The sequence below is a fragment of the Staurois parvus genome, unplaced genomic scaffold (genome assembly GCF_062004578.1).
Source record: "Staurois parvus isolate SC_StPar_1 unplaced genomic scaffold, SC_StPar_1.0 ptg000671l, whole genome shotgun sequence".
Lineage (NCBI taxonomy): Eukaryota > Metazoa > Chordata > Amphibia > Anura > Ranidae > Staurois > Staurois parvus.
Genome location: NW_028318467.1, coordinates 218,806 through 239,539, shown reverse-complemented (window position 1 = coordinate 239,539; position 20,734 = coordinate 218,806). Strand labels below are relative to the sequence as shown.

General features: G+C 42.6%; 1 protein-coding gene across 9 annotated transcripts in view; it reads right to left on the bottom strand.

The window, feature by feature from the left end:
* ARHGAP32 (Rho GTPase activating protein 32) overlaps positions 1-20,734 on the bottom strand; it is a 291,658-nt gene that overhangs the window by 68,760 nt on the left and 202,164 nt on the right. For 8 of the 9 annotated variants that reach the window (XM_089652090.1, XM_089652091.1, XM_089652092.1 and 5 more), the window contains 4 exons: positions 8,396-8,482; positions 1,239-1,376; positions 403-495; positions 155-277 (listed from right to left, as the gene is read on the bottom strand). In XM_089652090.1, the coding sequence (XP_089508216.1) occupies positions 155-277; positions 403-495; positions 1,239-1,376; positions 8,396-8,482 (441 nt within the window). Of the gene's footprint in view, positions 1-154; positions 278-402; positions 496-1,238; positions 1,377-8,395; positions 8,483-16,872; positions 17,161-20,734 lie in introns of those variants that run through there. The other variant, XM_089652094.1, reaches the window with a different exon arrangement.

Genomic DNA, 20,734 nt, shown 5'->3' with positions numbered 1-20,734 from the left:
AGTCCATTTAGGTACTTACAAAATACATTAATGGATGTATTAAAAAAGACAGTGCTGCATTAATAAGTGTCTTTTATATCTTCTTGGAGTTCACTTCTTTTATAACGAGTCGCCCTGCAGGTTGTGCCCCAATAAATAATTAAGAAATAAATACCTCAAAGGACAGTTCATCTGGAGCCTGTGCATTGTAGCGTTTAATAACGTGAGCAGCAGCAATGGCCGGAACATTGATGGATGACTCTTCATGCACAAGCAAATGGTTTCCTTTATTATCGATCTGTCAGAGAACACATCAGAGGACACATCATACAAATTCCTACAATGTGAGCTACATCACTTGTCTCCTCTGTTATATATTCAGAGCAGCCAACAATGGAGCTTTCCCATAGAGCCAGAACTCACCTCCATCCACGTCAGGGCTGGCCCACAGTTGATCTTGTTTCCGGCGATGGCTGACAGGCGTGTCAGGTAAGCCATCAGCATCTGTGTGACCAGCTGGAATGTAATGAGAGAAATAGCTGTAATATTCCGGAAGCAATAAATGTGAGACTTCTAATAAAACCCTAAAAAGTAAATTTCATATATCTAGGCAGCTGAGCTATAACTGGACAGATGAGCTGAGCTATAACAAACACATAACCAAAATGTATCTTCAGTGAAAAGTCTGTGTAAAAATGATCAAAAGATCCAGAGCAGCTAAAGTTCTAAGCAAATCCCACCTTTTCCCATAAGAATTGATCTTTGCTCTGCCCACTTCTCTTGACTGTTCCTACTGGATCTTTATTGTGATGGGCAACCTTACTAACCAATACAAAGGCCCAGACAACTTCACTTTTAAAAGCATTTCTTGTGATCCTGTATAATTTTTCAGCTATAAAACTCTTTATGTAAATATGAAAGACACAACTATGAAGCAGACACCATTCAAATCAGCAGTGCATAGCTGCACTGAGCGGATCTTGTTTTCTTAGGATGTGTTGTATTGGGTACCTAGCTGCACCTGCAGCATATCTCTACAACTTGAAGCTTTCTATAGCAACAAAGGCTACACACCCTGCTGACATTTAAAGGTATAATGTACATTTCTGACAAAAGATGCTAAACCAGGCACCTGTGCAAATGAAGAGGGGAGCCTGAATGAGTTCACTGTGTTTCTTCTGAATGGCCCTTTCACAAACATCACCTGACTATACATCCTCCATGCAGGCTTACAGCAGGTACACCTGCAGATAGCTCACCTCTGGACTGTCCTTCACGGCGTCGGAACGGGGCAGCTCTGAGAGCTGAGAGAAGCGCCGGTCATATATACATAGATGGAGGTGTTTGTCCAGCACCCTAAAATCTTCATAACTCCTTTTAACGATCCAGCTGCGGCCCTGCCAAGACAAGTTGCAATTGGACATTACTTAATGCTATCTCTGAAAAGTTCCATGGCATCCTACAGAGAACACAAGTCACAATCTAATCTCTCCACCTCTCTCCTGGGGCCTTTTCATAAGGGTTGACCAATCAGGTCTGTCTGTTTTTCAGGCGGAGCTGGTTGGATCACCCATTGTTCTCTATGGGGAGGCGGATGTAAATGCACATGTGTCCGTTTACATCCGCCTGCATCTGATACAATCTGCTAAAAAACACATGGATGGGGATCCATTCCCCATCTGTTTAGCGTATGACTCCTACAAGCAGGTCCGCCTGCTTGGAGGGAGATCGGTCAACTGATCCCCACCAAGCAGATGGATGACAGGTACATGTCCACTTGTGCCAAGAGGACATGGACACAGCCTTCTGTTCTTTAAGGGGTGGTTGAATGTAAACGGACTGCCTGTCCCTTTGCATCCAACTGTCATCCAATATAATCTGCTAGATGAATGCGGAAAGGATCCCCCATCCATTTGTTTTTAGCGGATCGGATGAAGGCAGGTGTAAACAGAGATATGTCCGTTTACATCCACCTCCTCATAGAGAACAATGGGTGGTCTGAAAAATGGACAGGTGGACCTAATCAGTCCACCTGTGTGAACAGGTCCTAAGACACATGCTAGGGCCAGTGAAACACATACTGTAAGAACTTGAGAGAAACTAAACCCAGGACACAAGTATGGCAGAAATATTGTGAGTGGACAGCGAGCAATGATGGTACTCTATCTGATCAGTTCATCGCTCTAGCCTTTCATACCCAGCATGGCATATTTCTCAGATTTTGCTTGTAGTGAGTTTCACGGTCTGTAATGGTGCTGATAAGATACTGAAGCAGGAGGTTGTCAAAAAAACTGCTGGCTTCAGCACAAATTACAGACATTTAATAGAAGAATCAGCAAGTGTAAGCCTCCCATAGATTTCCTATGCAGGAAAAGAGCATCACTCACATCAATATGCACAGAACACGTCATATGTGGAGACATCTGGGAAGACATCCAATGCTCTCACCTCCACTATAATGCATGCCCAGCTCCGTCTGGGAGGAGGGGGACAAGTGCTCTTTTCTTAACCAGTTAATTGCTCTGTATACTAGTGTGCAAGTTTTAAGAAAAGAAACAAAGAAGTCCTACATACTCTGACTGGAAGATGAATTTTCCTCTGTGTACTGTAATGGCATCCTAGACCTTATCTGTAAAACTTGATAAAAGGATCCTGTGTTTTCAATGGCAATCAGTCTGGTTCTAAATAGTGTCAGCTGACATCAGATTTCTTGTTGTGTCTCAACCTATACTTTACCTTTCCCCCCATGTGGCTGGCCTAGTGTGTCACGCCAGCACCCACGCTGTACGGGTAAACAGGAGTTTGAACAATGCCTTGATAAGCTATGAGCCATGTCTAGCAGCTACACAAACCACCATTTGAATTATATTGAACACTGGCAGTAAGATTTTTACTAACAGTGGGGTTGATTTACTAAAGGCAAATAAACTGTGCACTCTGCTAGTGCAGCTGCTCCAGAGCTTAGTAAATGAGTAGAATCTTTGCTGACTTCCATCATCCAATCATGTGCAAGCAAAAATACTGTTTTTTTTTTTTTTATTTTCCTTGCATGTGATTGGGTATTCTTTGCAAAGTGGAGCTTTACTTCATTTACTAAGCTCCAGTGCTTTAGTAAATCAACCTTAGTGTTTCTTGTAGAAAATCTCCTAAACTTTAGCTGTTAGTAAGACCCGAGGAGATCTGCTGTAAAGATGACAAATCTCCTGTGAATGAAACTCTTATCATATGAATTCTGATATCATGGAGCATGCATCCCATGACCTCATCTAGAAGTACAGTATGTTATATTAATAAACTAAACCTGTTCTGGGGTCACAAATGCTACATATCCATAGAAGCCGATCTAAGCAGCAAGGTACTTTTAACGCTGCTGCCCAGCTCCTCAATTAAGTGTTATGTCCCCCAAAAATGGGAAGGACATATCAAGCCCTACAATGTGGGATAGGAGAGGGGTGTGCACTTTTTCTTTTTACTTAGAAATGTAAGATATGTGCACTCCCCAATCACCACAAATGGGCAAAAGTGAGCTAATTAATAAACAATGCCTCAAAAACGTAATTTCCCTTCTATGACATCTTTGTGAAATCGTTGAAGGGAGTTACACATTAAAAGTAGACCTTTCCACCCTTTCACTAGATATCACAGCAGACTACAGCTCTGCATGCTGATATGAAATCATACATCCATTAGTTAATAAACCTTTCTTTGCTTTTACTTACAATTACTGTTTTCCACTTCCTGGTTTCTTTAAGGCACTGGTGAGGTCACCCTGGCCTTACAGTTGAATTCTGGGAAGTTCCTGTCACATATAGACCCAGAGTTCTAGGTAGAGTTCCAGGAAGTAAAGGGAGATGGATTCATCTGCCCTTAGTAAAAAGTTGTCACATGCGAATAATGGGAAGGAAAAGAAAAATAAGGTATGCAGAAAATATGAAGCCTGCAATCATTTATATGTATCAGTTTGTAGATTGCTATTACTAAACATTTTCAACGTGTCTTTATTGTACGATTTATGTTGGGGGTCTTTAACACCAGACGTCTGTTATGGGAACAGGTGGTATGTGAGAAAGTGCCAGGAATAAGATATGTGAAGCTGAAAGACTAAAAACAGAAGACAAATGATAGAAATTATAGATGTGTTTTACAAAGGCAACTGCATAGTTACCTACAACTCTATTTTATTTTTCATAATGTTGCAGTAGTCCTACTAGAGAAAGGTTATTTTTGATTGGCTGTTCAGGGTATCCATATAAATAAATAATCCTAAATGTGACATTGGTAGTAGGAAATAGATTGGAGAGTATCAAACAGATTGTAATTAGAGGGTTCTGTGCTGTTGCCCAGCACCCATCAGTTTGTGTGATTAATACCCATCACATGTGCATTATTTGGTCCTGTCATTCCATGGCCTGCCTGCTTGCACTGTTGCAGGTAAATAATCTTCTTTACAACACAGTGGCCCGTCATGGCATCAGTGTGTAAATGAAGTGTCAGTAACACAGCAGAGGGAATGAATGATATACTCCCTGTTATTTCTGGGGGGAGGTGCAACTTAACCATGGTCCTCCCTAGGTCTCATCCACAGAATCCCCATAAGTCAGGAGAACACAGGTGTGAGTGCAATCCATTAGCATCTGTCTACAACCAAAATATCAATGAACTGTAACACTGTATGGAAATTGCCATTCGAGACAATGGTAAACTGGAAACCAGAAGGGTACATCAGGAAGACCGTTATAATATAGGGTTGCATGCCCAGTTTAAATGTTGACACACTGCCAGTGTGTTGGGATGTCTGCACTCTGGTACATTTGCAGAAGCAACATCATCCTGCACCAGCCAATTGAACAGGTTGAAGACCAACACCCAGAAGAACCCATGGAGAACATGCTGACAATGGACTTCATGGGCATTGAACCATTGGAACCAAAGTAACTACTTGTGCCTTTAGTTACACTTTAAGGAGGACGGCACAGATTAACTGTCTATTTTTACTGCCCCCAACTGCAAGTGTAAACAAGCCCTTACAGTTTTCTGTTCACTTTCCAGTGAAACTGGAAAGGAGGAAATGTGTTTATGTAAATAGGGCAACACAGGCAGCACTTAGTTTTGACACTTTATTAAATGAGGTCCAGAGTTGGAGAACCGGATGGGCTCTGACTGTCTGCCAGAGGAAACATTAGCAGATTCTGGGTAATCTGCACTCAGATCGGGTTTACACCTATCAACAGAAGGCTGTTGGCTTCTGCCTAGACAATGCAGCCATAAAATAGATTATGATTGATTTTCCTTATTAAGGCCATAAACATTTACTAAAACAGGCAATAAAGACGCAGCTAAAAGCCTTCAAGGGGAATCAACCCCCAGAGTAGCCAATATTACATCTTGCATACATCTACCATATAGTTTGGGAGGTTTCTACAAGAGCGACCCCTACTGCCCTGATCTTTACTTAAAAAATTGTGAGACTGTTCATTTCAATTATCCAGTCATCTGCACATACACTATATTGCCAAAAGTATTGGGACACTTGCCTTTACACACACATGAACTTTAATGGCAACCCAGTCTTAGTCCGTAGGGATCAATATTGAGTTGGCCCACCATTTGCTGCTATAACAGCTTTGACTCTTCTGGGAAGGCTGTCCACAAGGTTTAGGAGTGTGTCTATGGGAAGGTTTGACCATTCTTCCAGAAGCGCATTTGTGAGGTCAGGCACTGATGTTGGATGAGAAGGCCTGGCTCGCAGTCTCCGCTCTAATTCATTCCAAAGGTGTTCTATCAGGTTGAGGTTGGGACTCTGAGGTGGAGGAACTTGACTGGCCTGCACAAACTCGCTCATCCATGTCTTTATAGACCTTGCTTTGTGAACTGGTGCGCAGTCATGTTGGAACAGGAAGGGACCATCCCCAAACAGTTCCCAAAAAGTTGGGAGCATGAAATTGTCCAAAATGTCTTGGTATGCTGACACCTTAAGAGTTCCATTTACTGGAACTTACACTTGGCACAATGCAGTCAGGCAAGTACTGTTCTCCTGGCAATTACCAAACCCAGACACATCCATCAGATTGCCAGAGAAGCATGATTCATCACCCTAGAGAACACATCTACACTGCTGTAGAATCCAATAGCAGTGTGCTTTACCCCACTGCATCCGACACTTTGCATTGCACTTGGTGGTGTAAGGCTTGAATGCAGCTGCTCAACCATGGAAATCCATTCCATGAAGCTCTCTACACACTGTTGTTGTGCTAATCTGAAAGCCACATGAGGTTTGGAGGTCTTTAGCTACTGACTCTGCAGACAGTTGGCGACTTCTGCGCACTGTGCGCTTCAACATGCACTGACCCCACTCAGTCATTTTACGTGGCTGAGTTGCTGTTGTTCCCAGTGTCTTCCACTTTGTTATAATACCACTAAGAGTTGACTGTGGAATATTTAGTAACAAGGAAATTTCACGGATGGACTTATTGCACAGGTGGCAACCTATCACGGTACCACGCTTGAATTCACTGAGCTCCTGAGAGCGACCCATTCTTTCACAAATGTTTGTAGAAGCAGTCTGCATGCCTAGGTGCTTGATCTTATACACCTGTGACCATGGAGGTGATTGGAACACCTGAATCCTATGATTTGGTGGGATATCCCAATATTTGTGGCAATATAATGTAGTTCAGTATTCAAAGTGAACAAGGAATTGTTTTCACATGTTTGGATAACTGAAGCGAATATGTACACAATTTGTGAGCAAAATTGTTCAACTCCTTTAGTAAATGTCTCTGGGCACAATTTTTCCCCAAACACAGACCACTCACTGGGCACATTCACCAAAGAACAGGGATATCAGTGTATCCAGTCTATTACAACACATGCTACACAGCATGCCAAAGGGAATCAGCCATCATCACATCTCTATTATCTAATCAGGATTCCAACTACACACATCTGTTATAAATTTCCCATTTCTCAGCACAGTAGCATGAATACATATGGCATTAGTGAGCACCACCTGCAAGTGAAATTACCACCCAAAGAACTTACCTTGTGCACACAGCTGAATGTAAATTGTGGGCTACAGATGGTGCCAAACAAGCCAACACAGATTCTGTCAGTGCTGATATATCCAATCATCATTAAACGTTGGCGTTCTGGTTAAAAACATACCAACTTGTATACCCCATGACTCTTTACTGCAGATTCTGAATACATCACAGTGATGAAACAGTGATGAATTCCCATTGCCTCCCTGTACCACATTTATGAATACCAAAGGATTGTTGCAGAAAGCAGAACTGTCTGCATTGCCCATGCATCCAGAGAGACTATCAGCAATGGCAACATACCCAACCTTGGAAATCATTTACGCCTCTGACCTTCATTTGGTACACAATAAACCACTTTCGCCCAAAAATAATACTGTTGAAGTCAATCTATGAATGTTCACAAAAGGACAACTGGAACATGACAATCCCAGTTCAGCACACAATCCGGGCCTGCGGTTAGTGTCTGCACCTGTTTTCCGCATCATTATTTATATCATGCACTCATTTTGTGAAAGAAAAACAGATCAAGTAGTGAGAATCGCAGCCAATAATATAGCACAGCTGCAGGAACTGCCGTCCTTCTGGGATTAGATCCATCCCTTCTGTGCTCTCTCACATAATTTATAATGTGCATATGTTCTATCAGAACTGGGCCTCGCCACTAGAGATGAGCAAACTGCTTTGTGTATCGGATAAATCTGACAAATCTCATCTTTTTTTGGCAAATAAAAAAAAATTTAAATCACCTAAATGTGTGTATATAGAGGTCCATTGTATATGCAGCCATGAAATTCCTCATCATTGAATGTCTGGATTAGTGACTGCCACAAATCAGATGAACTGTAATTCACAAAGATAAAACCAAAACCCAATCTACGAACTGATTCTGTAATCTCTACTCCGGATATCACAGGACCACAACCTTCCAGCATGTTATATTGTCATGTTAAATTTATGATGAGACTGTGATTGTTTGAAAACTTAATTGCAGAAATGGTATACTCTACTGCATCTTTTGTGGGTTTTTTACTGCTGAAGAAAACCTCCATAGGAAGGTCACATAGGGGTGATTTACTAAAACTGGAGAGTGCAAAATCTGGTGCAGCTCTGCATAGAACCCAATCAGCTTCCAGGTTTTATTGACAAAACTTATTTGAACAAGCTGAAGTTAGAAGCTGATTGGCTACCAACGCACAGCTGCACCAAGTTCTGAGTGCTCCAGTTTTAGTAAATCTTCCCCATAATGTCATAAAAAGAATACAAATAATAATTATAGGAATAATTGCCACACGTTTTTGTTATTGATGGCCCCAGCTATGACAAGTAAGAACAGTCACACAAGGAAAGGAAGAGCCAGTTAAAGTAATATGTACCTGACACGCCACTTGCACCAGGAAGACCAGCTCCTTTGACTCACAGCCGTTTCTACTCACTTCATTCTGCTCCTCGGTCAGTGTGAGCTGTGGGAAAAAAACAATACTATGAAAAACAGGCAGAATACAACACCAAGACACTGATAGGAGCAGAACATGAAATTACTCTGAAATACATAGTTCTGAACACTGAGGACTGGGTAACCCCACTCTGTTTATTCATTAGCAGCACACGTCTATAATGCATTGTCACATCTACGTTTGCAGAACAGTGTAAATGCAGTGTGTAATAAATGAATGCACTGAGTGAAGTTGCACATCCCTTGAGGGATTTGGTCTTAAATTTCATATTTCATCAGCTGTTTATTCAGCATTACTGTATAGATGAAGACATCAGAAGAAGTAGAAGTGACATCTCCGTGGCTCTGTCGTAACATGCCAGAGAGAGAGGGAAGAACGGTCTCATCATATACCGTGCGCTCTATTAAACTCTCCACCAGAATCCAACACTACGTGACAAACAGGTCAATTGACACGACTCAAACTTGCTGCACTCAAATGCACATAAAGCCAGGTAAACAAGACACAATGGGTTTCTGGACGCACTGTCATCACTGGAGGCACTGGGGTTCTGGGGGTTCACAGTAATGATGGAAGCAAAAAAGGACAGTTTTGTCTAAGGATGTTTATCATAAACTGTTACAGCTGTAAAGAAGCTCTGTCACTGGGGTACCACAAAGCAGAATCTGCAAAAGAATAGGGTTTCTGCTCACCATTCCCACCACCTGTTCCTCCGATCTTTAACACTTCCGTGTCCCCCCGACATGCACCATGGTTCTTTCCACTGGCCTATATGTCACTGCGGAGTCCTGTTGTGACAAATGCAGGAGCGGCTACAGCGTGCAGTGGGGAGCGGGTACATGCAACATCTGAAAGTGTGTCACATGTGGACAGTGCGTTGCTGTAGTGATGATCGGAGGGACAGGTGAGTTATAAAGCCTCTTCTCATTCCTGGGTGAGGTTCAAAGACCCATGAGGCAGTTAGCTTTTTTTTTTCATTCATTTAGTGAACAATTAGATTCTTTCTGGGTAATGAATATATTTTAAGATATTATATGCAGTATAAGTGTCAATGTCAAAAATAAATAAATACACGATAAAAGATAAAAAAAAAAAAGACGTACCAATTAAGATAGGTTCTGACTCACAGGGGTTGGGGGGGTTAAAACTGGAGTGTGCTTACATCCTGGACAACAGGGTAGTGTCTACAGCAACTGTGGATACTACCGTCACATGAAAGAAAATGCTCTCACTAGTGCCTGAGCATACTGAGGACCCGTGGTGCCCAACCGGTAGCCCGAGGGACACATATTGCCCTTTGGTACGTGCCATGTGGACCTTTGCCCACCCCAGCAGTCAGTAGTGAAAGCATTCATTTGTAAAATGGTCTAATGCCAGAGATCTCTAGCAGTCGCAAGTTGCCTGTCCCTAGTCTCTCATTATCTTCCATAGTGGTCTGCAGTCTCCCCCCCCAATCCCTGTTGCATGTTTGCAATCTCATTAGTACGTGTTTGTCATATACTGAATGTTATGTGTGGCCCTTTGGAGATCTCAGAGTCTGCAGTTTAGACCCTCCACAACTTGTAACCCTGTCACACTGAAAATCTCCATTTATTAGCCCCTGAGCACAGTATGGACACTGCAGTGCGGACACCAGCTGATGGCTATTCCCATCCTGTTGGCTCTGCACTCTCCATAGCTGACTTTTGGAAGTGATCTTCTCCTGCTCACAGGCCATGGAGAGCTGTGAGTCAGTGCTTGGAGCCTGTGGAGTGATCTTTCTGAGACTCCCCCTCAATTGTATTTGGGTTATAGTAGCATTATTCAAAGTTCATCATGTACATCGATCTGTTGTGTTGGGATTTCGCTTTTCTAAATTGACTGTATTAGATTACTTTATCCCTGTCTATCACCTTGGGCTGCAGGATTCATGTTAACTAACATTCTTTTTCTGTATTTTTTTTTAACAGTGCCAGAATAGACTTCTATTTTAATTTTTAGAGGGTAAATAGTGAACGCTTTGGTAAGTTTATGCACTTAATCAATTAAGGTCAGCTCATACCTTAACAACCCGGTCGCCGGTTGGAGCCGCACCGATTTCTTAAGTTGTACATGCACTACTTTTTGTGCGATTTGCATACACGTGTCAGATGTCTTGCAAATCGCACCTGAAATTGGCATGTCTCCCAACTTTGAAATCGTGTGACTTCACTGTAAGTCGCACAATTTCAAAGTTGGGCTTGATGTGACCGGGGTGTAAAGTTTTACTAAACACAGGACCCTGAATTCACTATATCTGGTCTCCCTCAGTACACAGAACATGGAAATGCAATTATTTTAGTAAATATAAACTGCTAAATACCTTTTCTCATCAGCAGTTAGAGCACTCTTGTGACTTCTACCAGAGTCCAGAAGAGCACATGTTAAAGCTTGTAGGAGGAGTCTTCATTCTGCTCTGACTGCTCTATGAGGCCTCATGACTTCTGACCATCTGGACAGTGCTGATTGGCCATGTGCTGATCACATGCACCCTCCCAAAGAAAAAAAAACACTCTCTAGCAACACACTTAACTGAGCATGTGCAGAGGGAGACTTCTAGAGTTCTGTACTATCAGCAGATGGATTGGACAGTAGAAGAAGGGGAGGATCAGAGAAGACAGGATCAAACAGCCTTTTTACAAAATCTGGAGGATTAACCCCTCAAGTTCCACAGTGAGTATAACAAGCATGCTTTACTGCATATACAGACTAAGTTTACCGTTGTGGGTTTAGAAAAACTTTAATTCCAGAATTTTGCACACACACAGCAGCCCCTCTGTGGGTAGTGATTTTATATATATATATATATATATATATATATATATATATATATATATATATATACACACACATATACATACACACATACACACACACATACACACACCGGATAAAATATGCATTGAACACATCACAATTTTTCTCAGTCATTTCATTTTATTACACATAACGTAATTTCTGAACTTATTTGTTTTGGTTTCTTTGTATGTATGGATTGTATGGGTTGTTACCAACATGTCAATAGCACCTTTAGAAATATATTTACCTAGAAAAATGGTGACGTGTTCAATACTTATTTTACCCGCTGTACATCCTTTCCTCCTTGTAGCTTATACATCAGCTGAGAAGGAAGGAGAACAACCTGGGAGCATCATTAGGGCTAATAATGTAGGAGGTCAGTTGGAGCTGTAAGATTGCAGTATATTAATGCACACCATGGACAGAGCAAGGACAAGCCTCTGGCCTCCATTACTGCAGGTGCAAGGAGTCCTGGAAGATGGCCTTGATCTTAATGAGGAAGCCACATCTTATGTAACATGTCTCCTCTGACTAGCAGGCAAATCCTCGGAATAACAATTGGAAAACAAGAACAAGCACTGCTATGAATTCTAAATAAATCTCACAGGAGAAGACCAAAACACAACATTCACAGAATAGCTAATAATATTTATGAAGTTAAAGAGCGTGCCATCATATAATCATCACAGGGATGAACATATGCACACCACAATATATATTCCTGAAAATCAAAATCTGAACTAAATACAGAAAGCCATAGATCTAATCAGAAATCAATCAACTTGACTGGTTGCCACCTGTGACAGTGACCATTTTCCATTCCACTGATTTATAGAAATGAAAGAGAACCAATCACATATTGGCCCTGTATACACAGAATGACCAATCACATTTTGACCCTGTACACACAGATGGACCAATCACATTTAGCCTATACACACACAAGTAGTACAACAGGGCACTTGGCACACATTGCTCCTCACAACTTGCTCGCCAGGGCGTTTTTTTTGTTTCCCCCAAAGACAGGGATGCTGTTAGAAACCATGGCGCCCCATATAACCAACCTGACAGGGCCCCCACCCTAAAATGAATAATGTGACATACAGTATTCACAGAACCCTTCCCTCTCTCTCCATCCTGAAGGATCCTATTGTGTGCTTGCAGCTACTGGTGGGGAGGAGAGAAGGGAAGCTGGCACCACTGCGGGGGTGGGGGCGCACGGGGGGGGGGCGTGGGCAGCAGGGAGAAGTGTACGGCGCACAGGGAGGGTGAGCGATGCAGCGGGGTGGCAATTACTGGAACAGATCCCCTGTATGGCTCTCTCTGCAGCAGCTGAAAGCCAGCGGGAGGAGAGAAAGACAACTTTCAGCTGCTACAGAGAGAGCCATACAGGGGATCAGTTCCAGTAATTGCCCCCCCCCCCCCCACTGTGCCGATCACCCTCCCTGTCCACACCCAATTCACTCATGCTGGCCTGGGCCCTGTACAGGAGGATTGATGGTACCCCCTTATCCACAGAGCTGGGTGCAGGTACTCCTCCCCTTTAAGTCACCCCTTGTCTCTGCCCTTACTCAGCTCTGAGCACCATCCCTTGGCTCCACCCCCTATACACCTACCAGTACCACCCCTTTTAGAGAATACAAAACCAAGTATTATTTTGTGGTGCTAAGTCATTTTTATGAAGTGTTCATTATAACAAGAACAGCAGTAACATACAGTAGATCCCCTGCAGCCAGTAACAATGGCTCCCCCCAGCAACAATAACTCCCCAGATCTCCCCAGCGGCAATAGACACCCCAGCATCAAAAGGATTCCCCCAGCAGTAATAAACCCCCGCCAGTAATCATAGATCTCTCAGGAGCAAACATTAATAGACCCCCCTCCCCCCCTGAAGTCAGCAACAAAATGACCCCCCCCCCAGCAACATAAGACTGCCCCATCAACAATAAATCCCTAGTAGCAACAATAGACATCAAGCAGACAGCATCAATAGACACCCGAGAACCCCTTGCCTTTACATACATTCGGTGCTGGAGTTCCCCCACGTTCACGCAGTACAAAAAAAGCCATGGTGCTAATATCTGTGAAGGCAGGATGGCTCAATATGTGAAGTAAATTGTTGTGAAATGAGGATGAGCTGCAGTTATTGTTCTCCTTAGTGCCCCCCCCAACACTTTCAGCACTGAAGAAGTTCCTCCCAACTGTGTGTATGGTGGCATTGATTACTCACCAACCTATTCTAGAAGAATCAAGTTGGAATCCAATTTGTTGCTGTGACCATTAAAAAAATTCCCCCCAGTTTTAATGTTTGACCCGCCATGAACATGTATGCATTACACCAGTGTCTGTACCCAAATAAATACGAATATTCTCATTACTCCATCAATCTGCTCACTTGAGGGGTGACAATTCAAACTGGTAGGTATAGAGGTCGTACCTTCATACTTTTTATTATGATCTCCGCGCAGTGCAAAATGGACAGTCACTATAAATCCATTTTATTTAATTTTCTTCAGGATGGAAATAGATGTAATTAGACTGCTTGAATTGTTCAGTCACAGCTGTTATCCAGATGCAGATAGTTCAATAATCTTTATCTGCGGGGGGGGGGGGGGGGGGGGGGAGGGGATATATCCACCAAGCTTACACATAGCTAGGGAAAGTCATACTTACAGATGTCCATCTTCACACTTTATGGACCATGAAGAAACCTGGTGCGATATGATCTACTGTATATAATTATACAGATGCAGGGGAGGGCCATAATGGTTGTTGGTGAGAAGGTTTCCCCATCTTGTCTAAATAAACCACTAGTAGGTGAAGTTCAATCAGAGGCCTGAGCTGATAGCGACCTCCTATCCTCACCATATGTGAGATGAACATACATCATGTGATGTTATTGGACTCTGAACTAGGGAAAAACAGATTTGGATTCTCACCATCCTGCAGTGACAGACCTCACACAATGACAAGCCAATGTGTGGTTTACATGATCTGGATGTTGTATGTTCGCACAGCTGCTGAGAATGACATACAACAGCCGCAGAGGATCTGTCCCTTCCTGAAAGAACAGGGAGTGTTCAATGTGCAGCTCTGAGGCCAACAAAAACTTCCAGATCAGAACCATGGGGAGTCAAAGAGCAATATGGCCGAACACATACAATAATGGAGCCCTACATGTCGAAATGTATGGAAATGACGTTAACATCACCCACATTCCCTGGCTCGAATTTTTCAATTTTGTTCCAATCAAAATGTCTAAATTCCAGTGAACCAGCCTTAGACCAGACCAATATCCAGTATAAAGTTTAATGCTCATCTTACACTTCATAGTACTTCCAGTTATTTGGTGGCTGTATGTACAGATGAAGTTACATCCCAATCACACTACCTGTAGACTGCACTGATGAATAAACACATTGGGCATAGCGGAGGCAAGTTAGATTGTGCTATATAATACCCAGAGATAGGGATGTAAGTAGGCAGACAACTTGGTGAGAGAAAAGATATGAAGTCTCCAGCATTGTTTCTGGTTCTGGCAGGGCAACATCCATGGCATTCACTACAAGCACCCATCATTACAAGGTCAAGTATTGAGAGGAGTGCAGCTTATATATGGACTTTATAGAGCTTGGTGAGAAAGGCTCGGTGTGAGAGCCATGCTAATTTCAGATCAGATATTCCCGTCTCCCTCCTCTCATACTGTCTTCACATCTCTGACAAATAGTTGATGTTGCTGCCACCCTCGTGTTTTGGAGTCACCCAGCTACTAATGCACCAGCATCACTCTAGTTGTAGAACATGTTATATATGAATGCATCATTTTCGGAACGATGGCCCAGCACAGGGTATAAAACCTGAACATCATTTCAGATGTAAATTATGAATCCTAAAAGAAAAAAAAAAAACCAGAGGCAATCTGCTCACAGAATTGAAGACATATATCTCATACCAGCACACTTCACACTGCTTGTAATATACATATTTCCCAGTATGCCACATTGAGAGACTGAAAGTAGACACCATGGACACAGAGAAAACAAGAGATATGGCCTCATAGTTATCAGATCCGAGTCTAGCTGTCATGTTTACTGCGAGCTAAGACCTGACTGGTTGCCACCGGTGACAGCGACACTTTTCCCTTCCTCCATAGACCTGCCAGAGCTAGTCATGGTTTTTAGTGAGTGTCTTAAGTGGATTACAGCAGATAAGGGATGTCCTTAGAGATGCAGAGCTGCCTGTGGAAATCCCAAGAGCCCTGAGTTTAACCCTTCATCTTCTGAAGGACGGTGGCAGTGGAAATGGATGTAACCACATGGGAAATTTCCTCCCAAGATGCACAATCTTGGTTCTGTAATGCACACCATGACAGCCATTTGTCAGCAGAATGCCACACATGGAAAATTCCCAACACACATCTCCGATCTTTGTTGCTCGTTCCCAGATCAATCTGTACACCTTAGCTGGAGGACAGACCTGTCACAAATCCCATGTGAAGTGTAAAGGAATTCTAGACCGCCTCTGAGGGGATTGGCATCCCATTCCTTCTATTGATTTGTTTCTTCCCTCTGGTATTAGTAGGACAAAGCTGATTAGGTCAGAGCCTTAAACCAATAAAAGCTTCCTCTGCTTTGGCCTTGTAAGCAGGTACCAGGCACAGCTGCTGGTCGGTGTACAGACATTGCTCTTTGCTGCCTCTTTACTATCACTGCATGTTCCCAAACTGAAAGATGCCATGGCAGACAGCTCCACATCCATAATACACACTAACATACATACATCGTGTGGTCAACTCTTCAAATGTATTCAAGGACGATTATATAGAAGCTGGGCATCCCAAAACACATACATGAACCGTGGCAGTTAAACTTTCTAATTAAATCTGGAATGAACACATGACTGTGAGACACGATGAAACAGGTCACCTGGAAAATCACATTTCTGATGGTTTAACAAGTGATTTAACAGACACAGAGAGATAATTCAACATCCGGGATTATCTGCAGACAATTCTGTTTAGGGTATAATAGAATAAGATGGGGAAAAGATGGCGGCAGCGAGGACAGAGTTAACAGTTGGCTGAGAGGCTACACTAAGACAGGACTGGATCCCAAGCCCCATATGGCAGTATTTCCCTCAAACTTTCAGGCCGCTGCACAGGAAATGATGACTAAATGATTTAACCCTTCTGAGGTTTCCAAGCCCATTCCCTGACATTCCTCACAATTCTCCAGGGCAGCAAAAAAATAATCAAATCCATGTGTGATTACCGATGCCTGAAGAACGGCAATCTGGCAGGATCTGGGCATAATGGGATATATCAGATACAGACCTAGATAGGGACATGCAATATGAATGTATCCTCGTAGGGGGTAGATCTGTCCCAAGACACTCTGCTGTGACCTCTCATACACACAGCCATCGAGCTATTCACGCAACAGAGGTCACCATGTGTGATGAGTCCCTGCAGCTGCTCTGGAGACAGATCCTTTGTTTCAAGAGAGCTGAATCTTGCCTGGAAGGAGGTGTTCAATGCTCATCAACAGCTGCAAACAAAAGCTGAAAGCTATTCCACTTACCTCCACCACAATGGTCTATTCTGTGCACATACAGGCCGTTCTTTCCAGTCTCTGCTTTCCACAGCCCAACCACACACGACATTGGAGGAAGCTGCACACCAGTACCAATCCTGATATAGAATCCTCCTTCCTGTTAGCCCTTTGATACGAATGGAGGATGGCTCCCAGCTCTATACCCCCCGCGTCCTGATGGCTGATCGCACACTGGCAATTTCATGCTCAATTTGTACTACAGAAAATCAGCAGTGATCGCTCTTCTTTTCCAGTCGTTCCGTCACTCGCTGGCTGCAGGGGTCCCACAGGACACGCTCAGGAGCTGAGGAGTAGGGAGGGGAGGGAGGATGGGAGGCGATACAGAGGATGCCTTGCCTCTCTCCATCATGTAAGGATGGACAATACTCATCCACACACAGCCAGGATGCTGAAACTTCACTCTATCCAACCGCAGAATGACCACTATTCCATTCCAGCCAGAGAAGTGCAGAGGAGCAACATCCCATGGATATCAATTCTCTATCAATGTACAGACAGAAAGCTCCCCATGCATCCAGCCATAGAATAAATATTATCCCACTCTGACTGGAGAAGGGCCCAATATTATCATAAGAATCAGTTACTGTAGCTTTATTATTCAAAATGTATGCCTGTCGTATTTACTACTATCAGAATGAAACCTGTAGCGGAAATGTCCCATGGAAAATATCAGTTGGAATGACTGCTAAATGTCAGCAGTGAGGACTGTTCTAATTAAAAACACATTGATAAAATGAGGCCAACTGGAGCTTCAAGAAAACAGCAACCAGTAATCTTACAGACATTTTCAAAGACACTATGATTTACAAAACAGTCCTGAAACTCTAACTTCACTCAAATCTGTTAGAATTTGGGGACCATTAATATTCAAACATTGGCCTTTACTGAATGATCAGAAGTAAATCGATTGATAAAAAGTGTACAGTGAACTGTGAAAACCAGGAATGTGTCTTCCAAAATGACCCTGCAGTATAGAAGGAGGAGGGGTATGGCCAATACACTGCACTGAACCCAAGATGGCTCATTCATACACTCACTTAGGAATAAAGTGACACTCCACTCCCACAAACCATACCTGGAGCTGTACATGATCTAGTAAATCAAATGAAGCTCGTACAGGGCAAATTCATCTGCTGCATTACAGAGAAGCCTCTTGTAAGTAAATTGTGACTGCTCCTTGATTACACAAAACACGGTCTTCTCAAGACTATGAAGCTGGCTATGAGGTAGCAGAACAAAGAATTTCTAACAGTGTATGTGATTTTCGTTCAGGAAATTACATTCATTCCAAAATCGAATGTTAAAAGCAAACATTTTTTGCAGTACTTCAAATATGGTAACATTCATCCAGTCATTGAATGTATAGATAATTTTTCTTTTAATATTCATTTGAACATCCGTTCAAAAATCTACTAGTGTATAGCCAACTTAAAGCTAAAGTCCAACAATTCTGCCACTTTGTAATAACTGAAGGCACACTATGAGTCAAGTCCAAAAGGAAACAAACCTCAAAAAAGAACTACATAGGATTTTCACAGTCCCATGAAAATCCTATGTAGTTCTTTTTTTGAGGGTTGTTTTCTTATATGATATATATGTAAAGGATGTGATACCAACAATATTTGTGCAACCCTGAAGAGTCCTTCTCTTAGTAAGGTCTATTCTTCCCAAAATGTATGTATATGGGTTAGGTCCAAGGAGGTGTATGACATCTCCTGAAATTTATATCTGACAGGTTTATGGCTCTGTGCGAGCAGGGCTGTGAGAGAAGAAAGGCACACAGAGCAGCTATCCCTACCCCTCCCCTCTGCTGCCCATCCACAAGGATCAGCGCCAGGCTCCTAAAAATACAGAAGAAAAGAGACAGGAGGCGCCCGTCTGAGTGTAGTAATAACACTGTATTTACTAGCAAAGGATTAAAAACACTAACAAAGGAAGTAATAAAACAAGCTCATCTGTGTACATGAGAGATGACCATTCCTCAAAACGTCCTGCAGGAGCCACCGGTGGTTGGTGCAATAGCAGCTGGGCTGATGGAGATGGTGAGAGACACTGTAGTGGCCAATCCTACAGAATGGTGGTATTGTAGAGCCGATCCAGCGGCGTTTGTGCAGGAAGGAGCCTAGTAACCAGCATGGAACACTCCGGCAGGATGTGACATCACAGGAAGAGGGTCAGTGGGAGGAAGAGCACAGACGTGGGAAAGTCAGGCTACGCGCTCTGAGCCTCTAGCTCCTCTATTGGCCTGGTGGACCTTGGGGGTGTAGCAGCTTAAATAGAGGACACTGCCAGGTGTGGAACAACAATGCTCAGTGCAGATTTAAAGACACAGTAACATGGAAAAAATGCATATCAATGTGGAACATGATCTCAAAGCACAAAGCTATAAAAAAATATATAAAAGATATAATGATATTAAAAAGAGAGCACTGAACCATAAAACAGAAGGATATATATGTGTATAACGGTATACACGTACTGTTATTAGCAACGATAACAAAAATGGTAATAATTGTAAAATTGCACATATGGTAGTGTCAATAACAAAAAGAAACAGGATAATGAATGCAGGGGCACTGAAAAGAGAGGGGGGGGTTGGAAAAGTCATATGACTATATACGCATGTCAGTATATGCACATCTATGTATGGAAGATGCATTGCTAGGACAGACATTTTTACCACCTCCCAAAGATACATAAAGATTTACTAAATCCACCTGGCCGCCTTATTGTGGCAGCAATGGACAGTGTTATTAGTGGCTTTTCTATTTATGTAGATCACTTCCTACAACCTTTGGCCCAGAACTTACCTTCTTATATTAGAGATGGCAAACACCTCCTGGATATGCTTCTACCCCATAGCTGGGAACCCACCTACTTGTGGGTCTCACTAGATGTAACCTCTCTGTATACTTTGATTCCCCATGAGATGGGCCTCAGAGCTGTTTAACATTTTCTAGCAGAGGATCCCCTCATGAATCCAAGACAGGCACAGTTCATTCTGGAGGCCACCCAATTCTGCCTACAACACAATTACTTTGAATTCGAAGAAGAGTTCTTTCTACAGAGGAATGGCACAGCTATGGGAGCAAACTTTGCCTCTAGTTATGCCAACCTAACCATGGGTTTCTGGGAATACCAAAATATAACCCATAACAATCCTTTTGCCTCCCATATTGTATTCTATGGAAGATACATAGATGATATAGTGATCATATAGGATAGCTTCCCCCAGACTGTCGACTCTTTCACACAATACCGCAATCAGAATCACCTTGGACTATCTTTCACCTATGTAGTAGATCCCCACACCCTTGCCTTACTTGATCTACACCTTTGTCACGACAATGATAACATTTTTTCAAAAAACTATGTCAAACCCACTGCCAGGAACTCATATATTCACTTTCAGAGCTGTCATCACCCCCAGTGGGTGAAAAATTTTGCCGGTTAAGAACAACTGCACCAGAGAGGCAGACTACATAAGCCATAGCGACATCTTAGCCAGAAAATTCTTAGAAAAGGGATATCCTGCCCCTCTTACATGTGACTCTTTTCAACATTATTTAGAGAAATCAACTCGTAAGCCTAACCTATCCACCCCAGACGTCAATGTACAACCAATACGCTTTATACTACACAATTCCATGCGCAATACATGAAAATGGAGAACATTCTATGTAGACACTGGTCCATATTGCTACAGGATCCCTTCCTGCACATATCCATCACTGATTGTCCCAAAGTCTTGTACTGGAAGGGGAGAAACATTAAAAGTAAAATAGCTACCAGTAAAATTAAACTCATTTCCAATCCCAAACCACGCACT